At 40.6% G+C, this 18,657-nt stretch overlaps 1 protein-coding gene across 1 annotated transcript in view; it reads left to right on the top strand.

Moving 5' to 3' along the window:
- The window catches only part of cntn6 (contactin 6), a 28,423-nt gene extending 10,139 nt beyond the window's left edge, over positions 1–18,284 (top strand). Inside the window, exons 12-22 of the mRNA XM_071919953.2 lie at positions 4,720–4,847; positions 5,439–5,611; positions 6,798–6,915; positions 8,813–8,971; positions 9,614–9,763; positions 10,597–10,667; positions 11,069–11,303; positions 11,427–11,542; positions 15,687–15,867; positions 16,648–16,760; positions 18,033–18,284. Coding sequence (XP_071776054.2) covers positions 4,720–4,847; positions 5,439–5,611; positions 6,798–6,915; positions 8,813–8,971; positions 9,614–9,763; positions 10,597–10,667; positions 11,069–11,303; positions 11,427–11,542; positions 15,687–15,867; positions 16,648–16,760; positions 18,033–18,284 — 1,696 coding nt within the window. The remainder of the gene's footprint in view (positions 1–4,719; positions 4,848–5,438; positions 5,612–6,797; positions 6,916–8,812; positions 8,972–9,613; positions 9,764–10,596; positions 10,668–11,068; positions 11,304–11,426; positions 11,543–15,686; positions 15,868–16,647; positions 16,761–18,032) is intronic.
- Positions 18,285–18,657: the final 373 nt, after the last annotated feature.

Genomic DNA, 18,657 nt, shown 5'->3' on the forward strand with positions numbered 1-18,657 from the left:
GCAGATGTGACCTGTTCTGCCGGTTCCTTCTGCTTATAGAGCTGGAGGAAGGCTGGGAGGCAGGAAGAGCAGAGCATCGGGGTAAAACCTGCCATCAGTTACCCTCTCCAGTGACCCAGTGGCCTACGCTGGGAGAAAGGGTGCTGTCCCTGCTGCTGAAGGTGCTCCGTTGGCCTCATGGCATATTAGGGCATTGGGGTGTGTGTGTACCTCCACCCATGTTGAAAGTGTAGCCCCTATGGTATTTAGTATAGGCAGGGCCCTGAGTTCTTTTAATATATTATTCTCATTAACTCTGATACACTCAGTGTTTGTTATCTTGGGCCTCCATAGTATATTTTAACCATAAGACTTAGGCAGTGACAGGCAAACCAAAATACTTTACCACCACTGATTTAGTTTTACCTTTAGCAAAAGGATGAATACACCTAAACTAGGCTTAATTCCTACAATAGAAATAGTGTTCTCTCCTAGCATGTAAGTGAAAAATTATTCTCAATTACTTATGTAAATTAATTGTAAAAAATAAAATATTTCAGTTCTATTTCGCCTTTAAGTTTCTTTAAAAAAAGAATCTGTTTCACAATATTCTCCATACATAAAACAAACAAAAAAATGTTTTACCAGACACAATGTCTATACCTCAAGACTCAATTACCATACTATTTGTGGGCCCACGCACAAACCTAATGCACTATGCACTTTCTTACAGCCGGCAAAAAATAATCTAATAGAAACCCAAACGTTGTAGGCCTGGTTCGCTGCTTGTGAGCAACAAAAGCAACAAAAGAAAAGTGCGGTAACTGATAGTTCAATGTTGCACGGGCTGTCAATCACTCACACCTGCGATCATCAGCGTCTGTCCCCGAACAATACAGCATGGAGTGTCTCTCTCTTTCATCCAGCGGTGCCAGAGGAACTTTGAGCGTAGGCCTGGTAGCTCAAAGCGCTATCTGGTTAATCCATCAAAGATACAAAATTACACACTTGTGTGCACAAAACCTATATAAATGCTCAAAATGTGAAACAAAACTTCTCGATACCATGCCTCACTCTCTCCTCTCCTGTCACCCCTTTCCTTCTGGACCGACCACTCACTGGCTACGTGTTTACAGACATCCACCAATGAAATACAGGTACAGGGCATGTTTCTAGCTAAACTATTTTTTTTTAACAGTCATAAAATCCCATGAACTATAAGAGTAGTACAAAAATAAATTATACATCTTAGTCTTTTTAATGTTATTTAATACACAATGATTTTCAACTGGGTTACACAGGTAAAAAAAGTTCTTTCTTTAGCAAAACAGGACAGTATGACTAAGTAGATAAATACTGGCATTGCTCACTTAAACCACTGTTCCATGAGCATGTCATCAGACATGTAATTGAACGATTATATAAAACACCATCAATTATCCTTCTTATAGAAGTCCTTATCAACCTTAAGCCATAATGAACTTAATAGCATAAATTTTCTGCAAGAACATAGTTTCTTTGTTCTCTTAAGGAAGTACCTTTGATAACTTGAATCAACTTCCCTGAGAAGTAGCACTTAAATAAAGTGGGCAGCAGGAACAATATAGTCTGCACTGGGAGTGATAGCCGATAACTGTTATTTCACATATATAAATATCTCTAGTGTCTAAAAACTGAAGTACTGTACCTGTTGGCTGTTTCACAATAGCTTATTTAAAATGGTCCAAGAATACAGGGCTGCCTCCAGCCTCTGTCTTCAGAAAATCCATAGATTTTGTCATACATTTGTCTTCTTCTCTTATCAAACATCTATCACTTCCAAATTCATGTGAGTGCCGTGCTGCATTGAAAAGCAATGATCAACTTTAGCTTCAAAATATAACTTTAAGGCTAAGTGTACATGCATCTGACTTGTCTAATATAACCCACTTTTTTTTGTAATTACATGCCAAATTATAACTGAAGTGATTCTCATTATCCAGTCTTCACTTTAATTTGCAATAAGCCTATCCAATTTTTTGGCAGTGATTCTAAAAGAGACAGCGCACCTCAAACGTAGCGCTGTATTTTATTGACTCTTATTGATAAAATAATATCAATGGAAACTGTTGGACTTCATCCAAAATCAAATTCTGGATGTAAATAGAATGCTTAATCACTAAATACACAAATAGAGTGACAATATTTGACAAACATTGGAATTCGAAGTGCATTTGCATATCTTGCATTGATTTTGTCCTCCTCAATCACTGTTGGCTCTAATATTTTTATTTTATTTTAAGATGGTTATGTTTCATACTGTGTTTTATTTTAGCGCCTGTACCATCCCCAGACTGGATACATTAATTTCAAAGTTTGATTATTAAAACTGTCCAAAGTCCAAAACTGCCAACATTATAGCTGTAGTGATTCAAAAATAATCATTGCCTCGAGCCATACAACACAATAAGCCATTTGTTTGTGATATTGAGCTGCAACTCTTATCAAGAGTGCATTACAGTGAGAGAACAGGGGTTCAGCATCTTCAACACTTGGCTGTTGGTTAATCGAACCTGTGACTTTTTCTTAGTGGATGGGGAAGACATCTCAAAAATACTAAATCTAGTATCCATATTGCTGTCTGACATGACTCATGGTGAAATGAACCAATTATGGAAAACAACAAGGTGGCACTTGATACATGTTTAGGCACGTAGACATGCTAGAGCAAAATTGGTCATATGTAATGAACTAATAGGTAATGCTGTATTAGCTTTCTTATTAATCTTAACCTCAACACTGATGTAGAACAAGGGCAGGTGCTCAGATATGATGAATATCAGCCAAAAACGTGTAATAATCATCATTTGTGAGTTTACATGCCTTCAGACAGATATCAACAGGGCACCATACTCGCCCAATTCTGATCAATTATTATGCTTTGTAATAGCTGTCCATTCTCTTTGTAAAACCCTGACCCCTTTTGATTTCGCATGCCTGCCTTGTTTTTGTCTGCTGCCTGCTGATCTCTTATATAACCAGCAATTGAGTCTCAATTAAAGGTCTGGCTTCAGATCACAACAAAAAAAAAAAACTCATGCAGGGGAAATACACACAGGAAATTGATTCTGTCAGTACATCTTCTGACGGAAATTACCCGCAAATAAAATCACTTGTATTTTCATGTAAAAGAAAGAATCTATGGTTTGAGTTCCACAAGCCATTACTGACCTTAATCAAAAATTTCCCTTATTAATCAAGGGGCGTACATGCAGACATAACGAATAGAAAAGAGACGAAGAGAGGGAGAGAGTCATGTCGCTCACATTGACCTGGGTGCAGTTTATTATGCTCATTTAACACCTTGGCATATGCTGACTCTAATTTTGTAGTTCTGATTTTTTTGCGTGAAGTGAAGTGTGAACTGAGACCACATAGCTGCCGCCTCGCTGCTTCTCCCTAGTCTCCTGTTTTGGGCCTCTTTCTCCAATCAATATGTACTGCCACATCTCCATGGGCTTTCCGTAACTCACTGGACCCGCCTCAACATGTGACCGGCGGGATTGATTAGTTATCATATTTTCCACGGGTTGGTCATGGGGAAAAGGGGAAAAAAGTGATTACCCAGGCAGTGCGTTGGGACAAGAATAGAAATTCACAGCATGGAACGGAGTTTGTCTACAAAGCAGATAGTTCTTTACGTTTCTATTTGTTTTGCAGCTCATTGCCCCTCAGGTCATGTTCTCAGCGCGCCTCCATCACTCAGCGTTTGATATTTTTGTCAATAAATCAGCGCAAAGCACCCTGTGTCAGACATGCTCTCTGGGTCTCAGCTCAGGCCGAGTGAATACATATTTATTCTTAGGAGCCAAAATGAAATTGTTTGATTTCTGAGCTGGCTGCTCACAGCGTTCCTGTTTGATTTACTGAAACTAAAGGTCACAACAGCAACGCATTATCTACCTCATTTATGCATATGTTTACATGCTTTCCAACTTGTCTGTTTGGAATCAACACGCCAAAGTAAGCACGCCGTTTGCGGAATGTGGAGTACTATGAATAGAAATCACTTCAATAAATCTCATCTAGCGGTCCACATTTCCACCGGAGGAATCGCTTGACCTAGGGAAACACATGAAAGTTACAAAGTCATACAATTTGTAACATCGGCACCACAATGAGGTCGGTGTTCCTCGCCGTATTCGGTGTTTTAGCACTTTCTCATGAGATTCCCAGCTTTTTCTCCCTCGAGACCAGACCGCCGTTTTCCAAGCGAGCGGGTTCTATATGCATATCTGCTGTTTATTACTTTTCAGAAATGGCTTCTAGTGTGTTGATGGAATCTCCACATGTTGTAGAGTGATAAGGCTGCAGGTAAAGATTCCCTTCAAATTGCCTCTCTCCAGTGTTGCTCTCCTCCGCCTATCGCTGTCCTGCCTGGCCCTACTGGCCTGTTGTGTATCCAATTAATATGTGCATTTAAGCTATTGTGCTGTCAATACCATGCTGATCCTACAACAAATCTGTTCTGCTTCAACTAAGATAATTGTTATCTTCTGAGGCGTGCAAATGGGCTTTTAGAATAGATTCTGAGGCCTTCGTTCAAAATGAAAAAAATGGCTTGAAAAATGAGACTGTATCCGGGGAAGTGGTTCATTTCATCCTTCATTCCTCCGATTGAAGAACAGAGAATGTCCGATTGATCGATAACCGAAGATTTGAAATCATGACGGGCTGTGTCAGTTTTCTCCCTCTCCTCAGACAGACTATCATGGAGGACGGGACTCTGCGTATCGCCAATGTCAGCAAGTCCGACGGAGGCAGATACACTTGTGTGGCCAGAAACCCTTTTGGGACAGCGAGCAGCACGGGAACGCTGGTGGTCAAAGGTACTTTTTCTGTCCACAGGTTTTTACTAGCTTTTAAGCAGAGGGTTTAAACCTTTGTTAAAGGAAAAAAAAATACCAGCTCAAGCATGAAATTGATAATGAAATATATAGCCGTTTTATGTTCCTGCCGCTTTGACAGAAGTATAAGTCATCCATGGTTTTGTCAGCTGTGAGTTATTGTTCACATAGCAGAGTGGGGCAAACCGCTGGCGTCTATAGTAGCGGGTGAAGAATATTTTGTCACCAACATTTAATTTAAAAAGAGCTGCTGTAGCATTTTTGGATTTGGATGTTTAAATAACTGGTAATTATACCGAGAGAGTTCATTTTTTTATTTCTTCTTTTAAGTTGACATTGTGATTGCAGTATGTTTAATTATTCATTACGGAGTTGTGGGAGGCATTCGCTTCCCAAATGAAGTTATTTAAGGTCAATTCATTACACTGATAGAGCAGAATCTGTCTCACTATTCTGGGCAAATTAAGCTTTATTACTTTCTTCATTTAACTCGTTTTTTTTTATATGGAACAGTGCTGCATGCAGTAACAAATGATTATGTCTGTTTTGTTTTTTTCCCCCATTATGTAACAGAGCCAACCAAGATCGTAGTTCCACCATTGAGTCTGGACGCCACAGTGGGACAGAGCATTGTGCTGCCATGCGAAGTGTCCAGTGATTCCTCCCTGAATCCTATCTTCAAGTGGTTTTTTAATGGAAAACCCATTGATTTCCACAGGCAGGACCATTTTGAGATGATTGGAGGGGTATGTATAGTAAAAGGACAGTGAACTCACTTGTGCTTTGAGATTTCAAGCAAATGCTGAGAAAATGAGTGCCAAGAAAAAATATTAGGGTTTGATCAATATAGGTTTTTGTAGGCTGATACCGATACTTCCATAGCTTTAAATTTGACCATTTTCATGCAGAAAATTACAAGGATTCAGTCTTTCCCCCCAGAATTCCCCCCAAAGCCACTGAAGCACAAAACTCTCCACTGAAACTCAGACTAATGGAATTCCTTTAGGGTTTGCAACTCTTTAAGGCAGACCCCACACTGGGATGCATTATTGCCTTTAAATAGAGAGAGTGAATTTACAAAAAAAACCATTACTGAACTGAAATAAATGTGTAAAGAAAATCAAATTTCATTGCAGGCTTTACAGGCTGTTTTCATGTAGCTGTGGTCAGAAAGGAACTTCCATCATATCAGAGGTGGACAACATTGACTGGCTGATATCCGATATTTAATATAAAGCCAATATTGGCCTGATATATCAGTCTAACCCTGAAAAATATGACTCTTTTTTTTTTTTTCCATTCAAATCCATTTTAACGAGAATGAAATTACAAGCTCGTTTGGGTGTTGAAGTTCAGCTCCAGAAATGGTCTCTTGATGGCATTGCTAATAATTCTTCCCTGGAAGAGAGTTGTAAATAATCATAAATATGGATTGAACTGTCATAGATCATAAGAGCACCATGGGGATTCTGCTTCAGGATGGTATTTGCCTTTAAGCCCGTGTGCCGCGTCACGCCAACATGCCATCATTTGTTACCATGTTGTGTGTCTTGGGGGAAAGCCGAGATGAAATTTCCCCAGCCTGGAGGTGATCTTACTGTATGAGTAGATCAGTCGACGGCTACCTGAACAAAGGAGCACAAATCTGTCTGATTACAGGATTTATGCTCCCTGTGGTTGAACACATGAGGCCCACTGAAGTAGCTTGTATAACACTGACATTTTCACAGTGAGCGTCATCACAACAGCTGTTAAGCTTGAGGAAACCATTCTTTTTACACAAAGGCGCTAAAGAAATCACAGTTACTCTCCCGGCGTTTTGTTAAAACAGGCTGAAAATCATAAATGTTGTCAGATGCCTGCTATGTTGTGCCGGTGCTTCAAAGTGGTCAATCACTGCAAATTGCTGATGAAATGTGCTCTTATCATCAGGGATCTGCAGGTGACCTGATGGTGAGGAACATTCAGCTGAAGCACTCTGGGAAGTATGTGTGTATGGTGCACACTGCAGTTGACACTGTTTCGGCAGCAGCAGACCTTATCGTCAGAGGTATGCCCTTACTCCTTACTTTCTATTGCTATCATTTTGTAGCACCCCTCTATGGAGCTTTTCCATTTCTGCTTATTTTTCCGGGTGTGTTTCAGAAGATTATGACACACACACACACACACACACACACACACACATCTCACTGCTGTCAGATAAAAACCGTATCTCCAAAAAGTCAGTTTTCAGGGATTGGGAAAAACAGCTTTGATGTATTTTCAGATTGACGACCGTTTGATGAACGTTTGAAATTATAGAATTATTTTTTAAGGCTCCATGATCATTAAATGTACTTTTACAGGTAAGTCACCCTGAAAGCTTCAGAGACTATCCAAGACATCAGACACCAACTTCATGCATGGATAAAAAAACTTACCTGAACATAACTGACGTCATAGACTCTGAGGAAGACTTCCTTGATACTGAAACTTCAGTCTTTTAAGTCATTTAATATGCATACATGAAGTTGGTGTGATCAGCATCAGTGATTTCTTGGATCGTCTCTTACTGTAAGTGTCCCAAGTGATTTACTTGCAATATGGCATCTTAGACTAGCAGCATCCACTATAGTTTGACAGTTACTAATCAGCAGTGTTGGGCTCATTACTCAGAAAAAGCTAATAAATGACTTATTACTTGTGCAAAAGTAACATTACTTATTACTCCCTGGAAGCAGTAATTCATTATAGTAGTCGTTCTATTATTTTTCTGTTACACCTCCAAATTTATTGCATCCTCTCTTAGCTTCAAAAATTGTGACAAATTAATCAAAGTTGACCGTACGCTGACTGTCTGAATGATCAGTAACCAAACAGTGTCGATATCCAATGATCTTGTCGTCCTTTTGCTCGATAAAATCAAAGTAGTGGGAATACTTCCACCATGAGAAAGTCAACTTTTCTGAAATTTCTCATCTAGTCTAGCGCATTGTGTTCCCACATTAGCAACTAATCATGACTAATTATGCAGACAGTTAATCAGGGGATGGGGGTGGGGTGTAGGTTTTGGATAATTCAACTCAATTTGATATTTAGAGGGGACGATAACAAAAGTTTTTGTTATCGTTTTGTTGTTGTTTTGGTTGGTAACTGTTAACATTACTGAAATTGAAATACTACTCTGTTACATTACCTGATACTGGGGTAGATTATACATTACTAGGATTCGATGGATAAGGGTTTTTGAAGGCCGATACCAATTTTGTAGTAAAGCTGCCAATAGCTGCTATTTTGTGCTGATACTCAAAGCTTTAAATTTGACCATTTTCACGCTAAAACATTGCAAGTATTCAGTGATTCGCCCACAATTTTCTTTATCAGGGTGGAAAAGCCTCTGAAACAGTATTTAGACCATGTCACACTCAGAGTCTCCACTGAAACCCCAGAATAATGAAATTGTTTTAGATTTTGCAGCTCTTTAAGGCTGATACATTAACGCTGTTGTAATTTATACAACACATAACTGAAGAATTAACTGATTAAATGAACCATGCATAGAAAATTAAATTTCATTGCAGGCTTTACAGACTCTTTTTATGTAGCTGTGGTCAGAAAAGAACCTTAATCATATCGGCAGCGAACCGCACGGTCGTTACCTGATTTTTAATAAAAGACCAATATCAGCCTGATAAATCGGAAAACTGATATCATCTAACCCAACACATTACTACCCAACTCTACTAATCAGTGCATTAATTTGACTCTTATTCCCAATAGAACCCATTATATCTCCACCAACCCTCATTTGAGGTATCATTAGCTGAGTTATGAAGCACAAAACATGTTTTGTGTGGTTTGAGTCTGCCACGCATGAAGCTAACTCTGATGGATTGCATTCGTTTTGGCTGCTGTGGCACAATAAAGCTGATGAAGGTGTCTGTCCTTGTTTGCGGCCGTGGCAGGGCCTCCTGGTGCCCCGGAGGGCCTGGTAGTGAGTGAGATTACTGACACCACCGTCCAGCTGTCCTGGGGCTCTGGACCCGACCACCACAGCCCCGTCACCACATACACACTGCAGGCCAGGACCCCCTTCTCCATCGGCTGGCAGACTGTCAGAACAGGTAGAAACCCAACACCGCCGTCAAACACTTACTTATTAACTTATTATGACACTCACTTATTATAGAGACAGTAATGTAGTGCCAAGATATCCAAAATATCAGCCTGCCATTACCATTCCTTATACTCTATTAAATATTTACCATAAATATTGCTTAAATATCGATTCAGTTTCCTATTTTTCCTGTAGGCCTAAAGCAGTTGCACCTCCCTCTGACCTGACCCCTGGTTTGTCTGAGAGGACAGTTTTATTTGGGATGTTGACTTAAAACATGACAAGCAGGCCACAGAAAGATGTTCAGCCCAATAATGTCAATCACATTAACTCAAGCAACATTGTTTGACAGCTTATTAATTCTATTTATGTGCAAAATAGCATGGTGACATGCAGATGTTGCTGTGCAGCATCCATAATAATTGCAGGTGTAATGGAATAAACATAGTAGAATAAAGAGGTCCTGTAGAGTTCCTGCTGTTACACCAGAAAATAATTTGGAATAGTGTTAAGATAAGATTTTATTTATTTATTTATTTATTTTACAGATGTCACTGTTTTCGTCTCTTGTGAAACGTTTCTATTTCTGTTGTTGAAATGTACCTCAAAAAGACATAACGCATCTCAATTCTAAATTCTTTAATCCTAGTTCCTGATTCTGTGCCTGGACAGATGTTGCATGCAACGGTGAAAGATTTGAACCCCTGGGTGGATTATGAATTCAGGGTGGTGGCAATCAACAGTGTTGGCGTGGGAGAACCCAGCACGCCATCAAAACAGATTCGAACCGAAGCAGCAGGTACCCTCCCGACGCTTTGTTTCCCTTCTTGACAAATCAATCAGTCCCACTTAGGAAATGTAATTAAACTGTCTGATTAATTTCACTTTCCTTCGGTGCGTCCTGTGAGGCCGCTCACTATTTGAAATCTGTTGCCAGTTTTCACGCCAATCTATTAGTTATTGTGCATTTCTCATCACTAACTTACTTAATGAAGACAACATCAGCCTAACTTGCCTGAGTGGCATATGGACAGATGTTAATGATTTCGGGAGACAAGATAGGCGAGCTACTGTGATTTATTCATCTATTGAGATGACAAGGTCTATGAAGCCATATTTTCACATTCTACTCTTTACTTATGTCACATGAAAATCACGAGTGCACGTGGAATTATACTTTTAATCATTTAAGTATTCACACTGAGGATGTGCGTGTCAGCGCTGTGGAACTTTTTGCCATGATTAATTAATGGTTGCATCATCAGAAAACATGTGAAACATCGGCGCGTGTGCCACGAGCAGCGGCGTGAAAGTGTCTGTCTTTTTTTAAGCATGGTTAGCAGAAGTGATTCCATCCCGCTGGTTGAATCACAAGAGAACAAGTTCCCTGTTGTGCCTCGCACATGGAGGTGGCATAATGTACTCAGCTGTTAACGGCAGCGTACACGGGTGGTTCATGCCACTGCCAGCCCGAACGCCATTCCTCAGCCGCGCGATTAAACTGTTTCGTGTAAATAAGAAGCTCTGCGGAGCGGCTGTGATCACCTTATTCAAAGCTGTCTGCCTCAACAGAATCCGTTGCATCTGCCTCAGACGTTGCGGTCCTTACATTTCCCTTTCTTGTCCATCCAGCTCCGGAGGTCGCGCCGGTTAACGTGAGCGGCGGCGGAGGGAGTCGGGGAGAACTTGTTATCATATGGGAGGTAAGAGGATCACGGACATATTTGAGCGGGCATTCATTGTGACAGGCCATTCTCCAGTTCTTTTGACGAGAATGGGCTTTTGGCAGAATTATCTGCAATGGCGTGGCTTCGGTGAAATGGGTTTTAATTAAACACGGCGCTGTCCTGATTTGCTGCCTGCTCACTCCCCCCCCCCCCCCCCCCCCCGTTGTGTAAATCAAAACGAAGATACAGAGCCGGTGCAGATTTCACGTGCATAAATCGAGAGTTATGCGAGGACTTTACAGCATTTTTTGGGATGCGGTTCGACGTGCAGAAAGATGCTGCATCAGTGCATCCACACAATGTTTTGCTAGACATAAAACACTATTTCTACATCTCTTAAGTTTGCACTAAGAACTGTAAACTTGTCACTTTCCCAGCCAATTCCAGAGGAGCAGCAGAACGGAGAGGACTTTGGCTATGTTGTGGCTTTCCGCCTACTTGGCAGCAGCACCTGGATCCAGACGGTGCTGGCGTCACCTGATGCATCCAGATACATTTACAGAAATGACAGCGTCGCGCCCCTGTCCCAGTTTGAAGTGAAAGTGGGCATCTATAACGGCGTTGGAGAAGGGCCGTTCAGCCGTGTGGTCAGAGTGTTTTCTGCAGAGGAAGGTGGGTGCGTTCGCCTGCACACACTGCAAACGGCAATACAGTGAATAACGTTAATTCAAGCAAATCTATGCGTTTCACTGTTAATTGCAACACTGTATTCATAATTCATGATCTGCTGTTTAGAGCCCTCCGAGGCTCCGTCAAGAGTGTGGGCCCGCACTGTGTCAGCGTCTGAGATCGAGGTGTACTGGGAGCCCGTTCCCCCTGGGTCCAGCAGTGGGAGGATCGTTGCATATGAGGTACGAAGAAGCAGAACTTAAAAATAATAAAATAATAACGCTGGAAGCAAAATTCAAACAATGGAATAGACATTAATCCCAGAATGATTGGCAGTACAATAAGCCGTCGTTCGTTTGAGTATAACTGCCGCTGGCGACGATGTGGAAATATTTCGACGCTAAAAAAAAAAAAAAAAAAAAAACGGCTTGTGTTAGAGCGGCAGATTTTTCACAGGCTAATCTAAGGGATGAAGAGGTCTGTTCACAGCTGTTCCAGTCTCCAAAAGAGTCCAATACCCTGGGCTGCCGGAGTGCTGCTCTACAAAAAAAAAAAGTGTGAACATCATACTTCACTATCCTCCACAACAAACACTCTCCTGGGATTTGGATGTGGAAAACTTAGAGGAAAAAAACATTATTTTCCAGAACCCATGGTATTTTACAAGGTATGGAAGGCCCTGGTGGCTTGACCTGTGCGGAGGAGCTTTGAGGTCATTCCCAGTATTTGGTCCACACACTGTTACAACACAGGGGTTTGAAACACCTTGATCATGTGTTTTGCAGCCAGGCAAAGCGGTTAAGTGCTTTGAAACACCGAACAATCTTGCTAACCCACTAGACCCGCTGTTTTTACAGCCTAAAACATCCACTATTTGACCACAAAAGTAATTTCCACTTAAATATGAGATTCTTGATAAGAAGACTATAGTGGTATAACCACATTTTGCCATTTTAAAATTTGGGATTTAGTTAAAGTCACAATGAAGTGGCATTTTGAGAGCATCTTGCTTCCTTATTTTAATGTATTTCATTTTATAGGATGTTGGGGCAGAACATAATGCGGGGAGGGATCAAGTGTAAACCAATGGGATATTAGTTAGGGAGAAAAAGGCAGTTTTATTTGATGGGAGCAATTCACCACTGGAAAATAGAAAATAACCTTGGCCCCAAAGCATGAGGACGTTGAAATCCGAGATTAATTGTCAAGTGTGAAGATTTTAGTTTTTATTTGAGATGGATGGATACCGATACTGCTCTTAGATATCAGGTAATACCGGATTAAATTAAGTATCAGTATTTGGTTTCAGAGTTTCATCAGTGCTGAAAGCTAATACCAAGAGTTATGTTTAATATGTCAGAAATCAAAGCAAATGGACTTGATTGTCTGCCTTTGTCACACATAAAGGACATTAGATCGCTCTAATAGAGAAAAATACATCATATCACAATCATTTTTGTCTAATGAATCTAAACTAATGGTTTAGTTAAAGCAATGGATCAGGTCAGTGCTCTGTTTGTACTCTGCTGGTGCATCCCAAGCTTAGATGAATAGATGTTGCATTATTAAATATGGTGATAGCGTAAAATGTAGGTGGGGAGATGAAAGAGCATGAGAAAACGTGAAACATAATGTGGAAAATACTATACATGTATGTTGGAATGCTGAAAGCAGATACTAAGTTTCACCGCCAGTGTATCTGAAGTAGAGATGGAGTTTGAAGTCGAACATTTCAGAGGGTTTGAAGTGTTAGAAAGCAGGAGCCTGAGTAAAGAATAAGCCTTACAGACGACCTTCTGCCTCAGTCAAATTAACATCGCTGACTTTGATTGCTGGAAGCGGAGCTGCAACTGTTGCTTCAGTCGGAGTAGAACCTTTAATATATTTGCTTTGCATGTCAAACGTAGCTGTAACACATTGGAAACGATTTGCTGTCGCTGTATTAAACATTTTCAAAATTTCAAACCACCACACAACATTCTTATAGTTTGTATTGTCCTCTTTTGGAAATATGTATATAGACTGGGAGGTATATGTAATTTAACTAAGAGACTAACATAATGTAATGTTGGAGTTTTTCAGATTCTTCAGTCTCTCAAAAATCCAAACTTCCAATAAATGTGATCGCTCTTGATTCTCAATATTAATTCAATTCAATTCAACTTTATTTATATAGCACTTTACACACAACACAGTTGATCCAAAGTGCTTTACAACACACACAGAGGAAAACAAAACAAAAGAAGGAGACAAACACAATAGAAGAGGAGAAAAGATCAGAGTGAATGATAAATAATGATGATAATAATAAATAGTGAAGGCACATGGTCACACAGAGCCCAAGTGACAACACATACCTACAGAGACTCCAGGAGAAATACCTGAGCTGGTTAAGTTAAGTTAGGCACAGTTAAAAGCTAGTGAGTAGAAGTATGTTTTAAGATGACTCTTGAAGATCTCAATAGTGGGGGAGAATCGGATGGTGGGAGGAAGAGAATTCCATAGTTTTGGGGCAGCGATAGAAAAGGCCTTGTCCCCATAACACTTAGTCCTGGATCTCGGGACAGACAGAAGTCTTTGTTCAGACGATCTCAGTACTCTGACAGTGTGATATGGGGACAGGAGTTCTGTAATGTAAGAGGGGGCGAGACCATTTAACACCTTGTAAACAAACATCAGGATTTTAAAATCAATTCTGTAGCTAACAGGCAGCCAGTGTAGGGAGGCAAGAATGGGAGTAATGTGCTCCCTCTTTTTTGACCTTGTCAAAACTCTTGCTGCTGCATTTTGAACTAGTTGGAGACGGGATAAACAAGACTGAGTGATACCAAAATATAACGAGTTGCAATAATCAAGGCGGGATGATACGAAGGCATGGATGACTTTCTCCAGGTCAGAAGTACAGAGAATTGATCTGAGTTTGGAGATGATGCGGAGCTGCATGAAGCTTCATTTTACCACCTGATTGATTTGTTTGTCAAACTTCAATCCTGAATTGAATACGACTCCAAGATTTTTTGCATGTGGTTTAACAGAGGGGGCCAATGGGCCAAGATGAGGAGAAATAATGTTGGTCAAATGCTGTGGTCCAAATAAGATAACTTCAGTTTTATTCTCATTGAGCTGAAGAAAGTTTGCAGCCATCCAGGACTTGATGTCTTGAAGACAGTTATTGAGGTCAGTTAGTTTGGTGTAGTTATTAGGCTCTAGGGGGAGGTAGATCTGTGTATCATCCGCATAACAGTGAAAAGAAATGTTGTGTTTTTGAATAATGTGGCCTAGTGGAAGCAAATAGATGGAGAAGAGGATTGGACCAAGTATGGAACCTTGGGGGACACCACAGGACATGGGGGCAGAGGAAGAAGATGAGTCGCTAATAGAGACACTGAAAGATCTGTTGGATAAATATGAAGAAAACCAATTTAAGGCAGAACCGGAGCACTGAAATGCACAGGATGAGCTGATCCAGGCAGTATACAAATTTGCAAAGGCAAGTTTTGAAATAAAAGAGATGGTGCATACAGCTTCCCAGCTTCCCTAGAGTCTGTGAGATTAGTCTTGAAACAACTGCGGGAGAAAGTTGACATTTTGCAAGGGAAAGAAAATCAGCAATCTGATTCTATGTGGATAATTGAGACACATCTATAATGTAGGTAGCCAGCTATGAAGAAAATGCAGATAATTCATATCTCAAATCATTCATGCAGAAAATTCATATTGGAGTACAAGAAACTCATGTACTCAAATCTCTACAGAGAGGGCCCACAGCATGTGTTTCAAAATACTCACCCTGCATAGTTAAAGTGGTAATCTGCGAGATTCTTGTATTTTTTTTTTATATTATTTTGTCTCCATCTTTGTTGCTCAGCGCTCATTGCTGTGGTGTTTCTGCACTGCTCTTCCCAGAGATCAGCTGTCAATCAAACTTTTTTCCAAAATTTTTCCTTGGATTTTCTGTTGATGCAGTTTGAGTTTCTGTAGGTGGCGCTCTTTTCTTTCTCTGTTCAGCCATTGGAGGCTATCACTGCTGACTACCCAGTTCTTCTGTTTATTCCAAAGCAAATGTAAAAGCTTTGATGAACTGGATATAGGTTGAGTCACTATTGTTTTATAACAATCAGCGATAGAGAGTAGTAAAACGGAAATGTTTTATGTGAAAATGCCACAAATGAATACGTTAAAGGACAGTCTGTGTGGTCTGTGAACACAGGCGATGTCAGAGTTTTGACTCCTTTTAGTTGGTTGCGCCTCGGTTGCCGCCACACCACAGATTGGAGGACACTTTCTGTAAAAATGCAGGTTCAGACTTAAACCAACAAAAGCAGGACAAGAGATGTGTGGGAATATGTCCGGAGGTCTACAGTAACCCTCATGCCTTTGGTCTAGGTCGTCTTTTGGGAGGAGGGCTCTCAGGAGAGCGAAGCTGAGAGAGTGAAGGTTGTAGACACAGCAGCTCTGCTCTCTGGCCTGAAGGGCAGCACGGTCTATCTGATCTCAGTCAGAGCCCAAAACAGCGCTGGACTCGGACCCTCCAGCCCGGCTTTGAACGTCACCACCAAGAAACCACGTGAGTAGACACTTAACTCCGCATTCATGTCATATCGGAAGAACGGGATACGTCTCCTTGCTACAACTTGAATGTATTCACGTGTTTAACTTGTTGGAACGCCCACATCCAAAATCCTTTTTACTTATGAATTTAAAATCCAACAATAAACAAACTGCAGCAGATGTTGCTCACTTTTTAGAACTCCTAATTTTGATTTTTATTACCTTGGACTGCCGGTATCGATGGATTCCCCGCTGTTTACTGCTACACATTTCTGCAATTTGTGATGTCAGGTGGGAGATATTGGAGCCCACATGTCCTACTTGTAATTACCACCAGGAGGCTGATGTGAACGGCTTTTCCCAGTCGGCAGTTTGTATTTACAGTAAATCCAATATGAAGCAATTCCCAAAACTGAGACCAAATCAGATATCTGAACTAAACCAAGACTACTTCAACCCACCAATGCTGTATAAAAAATATAGTACAGAGACGGCTTCATATGCTTCTTTTGATCTGCTTGAGGGCAAACTTTTTTATTTCATCCTCATTAGCTATATTTACACACACATAAATGAAAAAGGAGATTTAAATTACAGATCGTTTCCATTTTTGTTGACCTCTACCGTGTGTTCTTGAAGGTTGAGGAGCATGTGCTATGAAACGCATTCAACTACAACACCGGATGATTAAATCAAGACTGATTGCGGAGTCGGCTTAGAGAATTTCAAGTACTGATGACATTCATTTGTGCGTTCATTTGTGCAACTTGGGTCTATATAATTACATGTCTTGCAGCTCCAAGTCAGCCTCCGGGGAATATTGAGTGGAACTTGACCAACTCCAAGATCTTTCTAAATTGGGAACATGTCAAGGCAATGGAAAATGAGTCTGAGGTGACAGGATACAAGGTGAGTTTGTCAGAGTAATAGCAGAAAATCTAGAAGTAGGGAAACAAATAGAGCCTCAGCAGCTGTCATCTCAATAAATGGCTTTCTCATTGCAGTGGAAAGATAGACCTCAGCACTCCAGTGTCACATTATGGATTGGCCCTGTCTGGCCTTTCAAAATTAAAAGATCTGTTCCAGGTGATAAAATGAAAAGCATTGTGCCACAAAGGGAATTTAGCTTCCCTCCAACCAGTACAACAATGAATCATATTTTCAACCACTTTGCATACTCCTGAAGAGAAAAACACTGTTTTTGATCATGCTATTCACGTATTGTTTTCCTTATTATGCTTTTTCAAATTCTCCAGAGATGTGTAAGCTCGCTCATTTTTGTGGACACGTTTAATGAACAGTCTTTTGTAAAGCGCCGCTCTAAGGAGGCGTGCAGTGCATGCGGACAAGAAAGGTTTTAAAATTCGGCAAAGGTATTAGTGTGAATTAAACAAATATGTCCTTATTTATTTTTCTGCTTTTTAAAACTGCATTTACGGCTTTATATTTTGCTGTGTATGTGTCTTTTGAGCTGTTATGAAAGAGAAGCCCTTGATCTTGTGTTTTGATTGAGCTGAAATTAACGTGTGAAAAGGATGTCTGAAGTCCTGTGCTGAAGTGCTTTCCGGCCTGCATCTGCATGCTGAGTCATCGGGACCAAACCAGCACTCATAACCTCCTCTGGAGAGGGACTGTATGTAGTGTAGATTCAAGTTTGTGCAACCGTACACTGCAAAAAACATCCATCTTAACAAGTCATTTCATCAAGTCTCATATTCAGCCTTGAGGTGAGATAGCTCCACTTGTTTCCAATGCAGTTTCACTTGTTTCATGATTTTTCTAGAAATGAGTGTCAGTATGTTGAAACCAGTCAGAATAAGGCAGATCACTGCACTACTATCAAGGAAAATGACACTTGATTCTACAAAATTCTTGAAACAAGTTGATTTGCATTGAACAAGTGACATTATCTAAGCTCATTCGCAGATTTTTTCACTTATTTTAAGAAAATGACGATCACAGGACTCAATAATAGACTAAATGACTTGTTAAGATGGAGATTGTTTGCAGTTTATTTGGTTGCACACACCACTCTCAGGTAGTTTTCTGCAGTCACAGCTGTCGGCTAGGAGTTCATTTTTCTGAAGGTTTGTTCATTTATGACTGTCGGGATTAGAGAATGAGATGTTCCCTCTCAGATCCTGGCTGTGTCTCCGCTCCCCCCCCCCCCCCTCCCTCCAGGTGGTGTATCGTCAGAACTGGCACGGCAGGACCAGCGTGCTGGAGACCAATAAGACCAGCGTGGAGCTGCAAATCCCTTCTGGAGAGGACTACCTCATCGAGATCAAAGCTCTGACCGACGGGGGCGACGGCGGCAGCAGCGGCCCCATCCGGATACCGAAGATGTCCAGTAAGTTTCCAATACTTTACACCATGCAAATAATTACAACTGGACTAGATCAGAGAAGCATAAGGATTGGTACGTGTCACTAATCCGCTGTGTGACTGATATTGTTTATTAACGTACCGTAGCTTTAACAAGGGCTTCCAAATACATAAATCACAATAACACTGCACCATGCAACTAGGAGAAAGCGACAAAACATATTAGTTCAGGTATATTTATTAGTGCAATGCATATTAACTTTATTTTTTTCCCTCCATAGGTCTTAACTCAAAAGGGTATGTCAGTCCAGATCCAAGCAAGATTTGCTGTTTTATGTTTTTTATATTTTCCATGTTAATTTTGTAGCATACAATGCCTTTATATTCAGCTCTGGATGTTAGAGCAATATATTTTATGAGTCGCTTCTACGTGTCACAGATTGTGGAATAGACAGCTATTTAGAGCAGCGTTTCTCAACCA

This window comes from Centroberyx gerrardi, chromosome 5 (genome assembly GCF_048128805.1).
Source record: "Centroberyx gerrardi isolate f3 chromosome 5, fCenGer3.hap1.cur.20231027, whole genome shotgun sequence".
Taxonomy (NCBI): Eukaryota; Metazoa; Chordata; class Actinopteri; order Beryciformes; family Berycidae; genus Centroberyx; species Centroberyx gerrardi.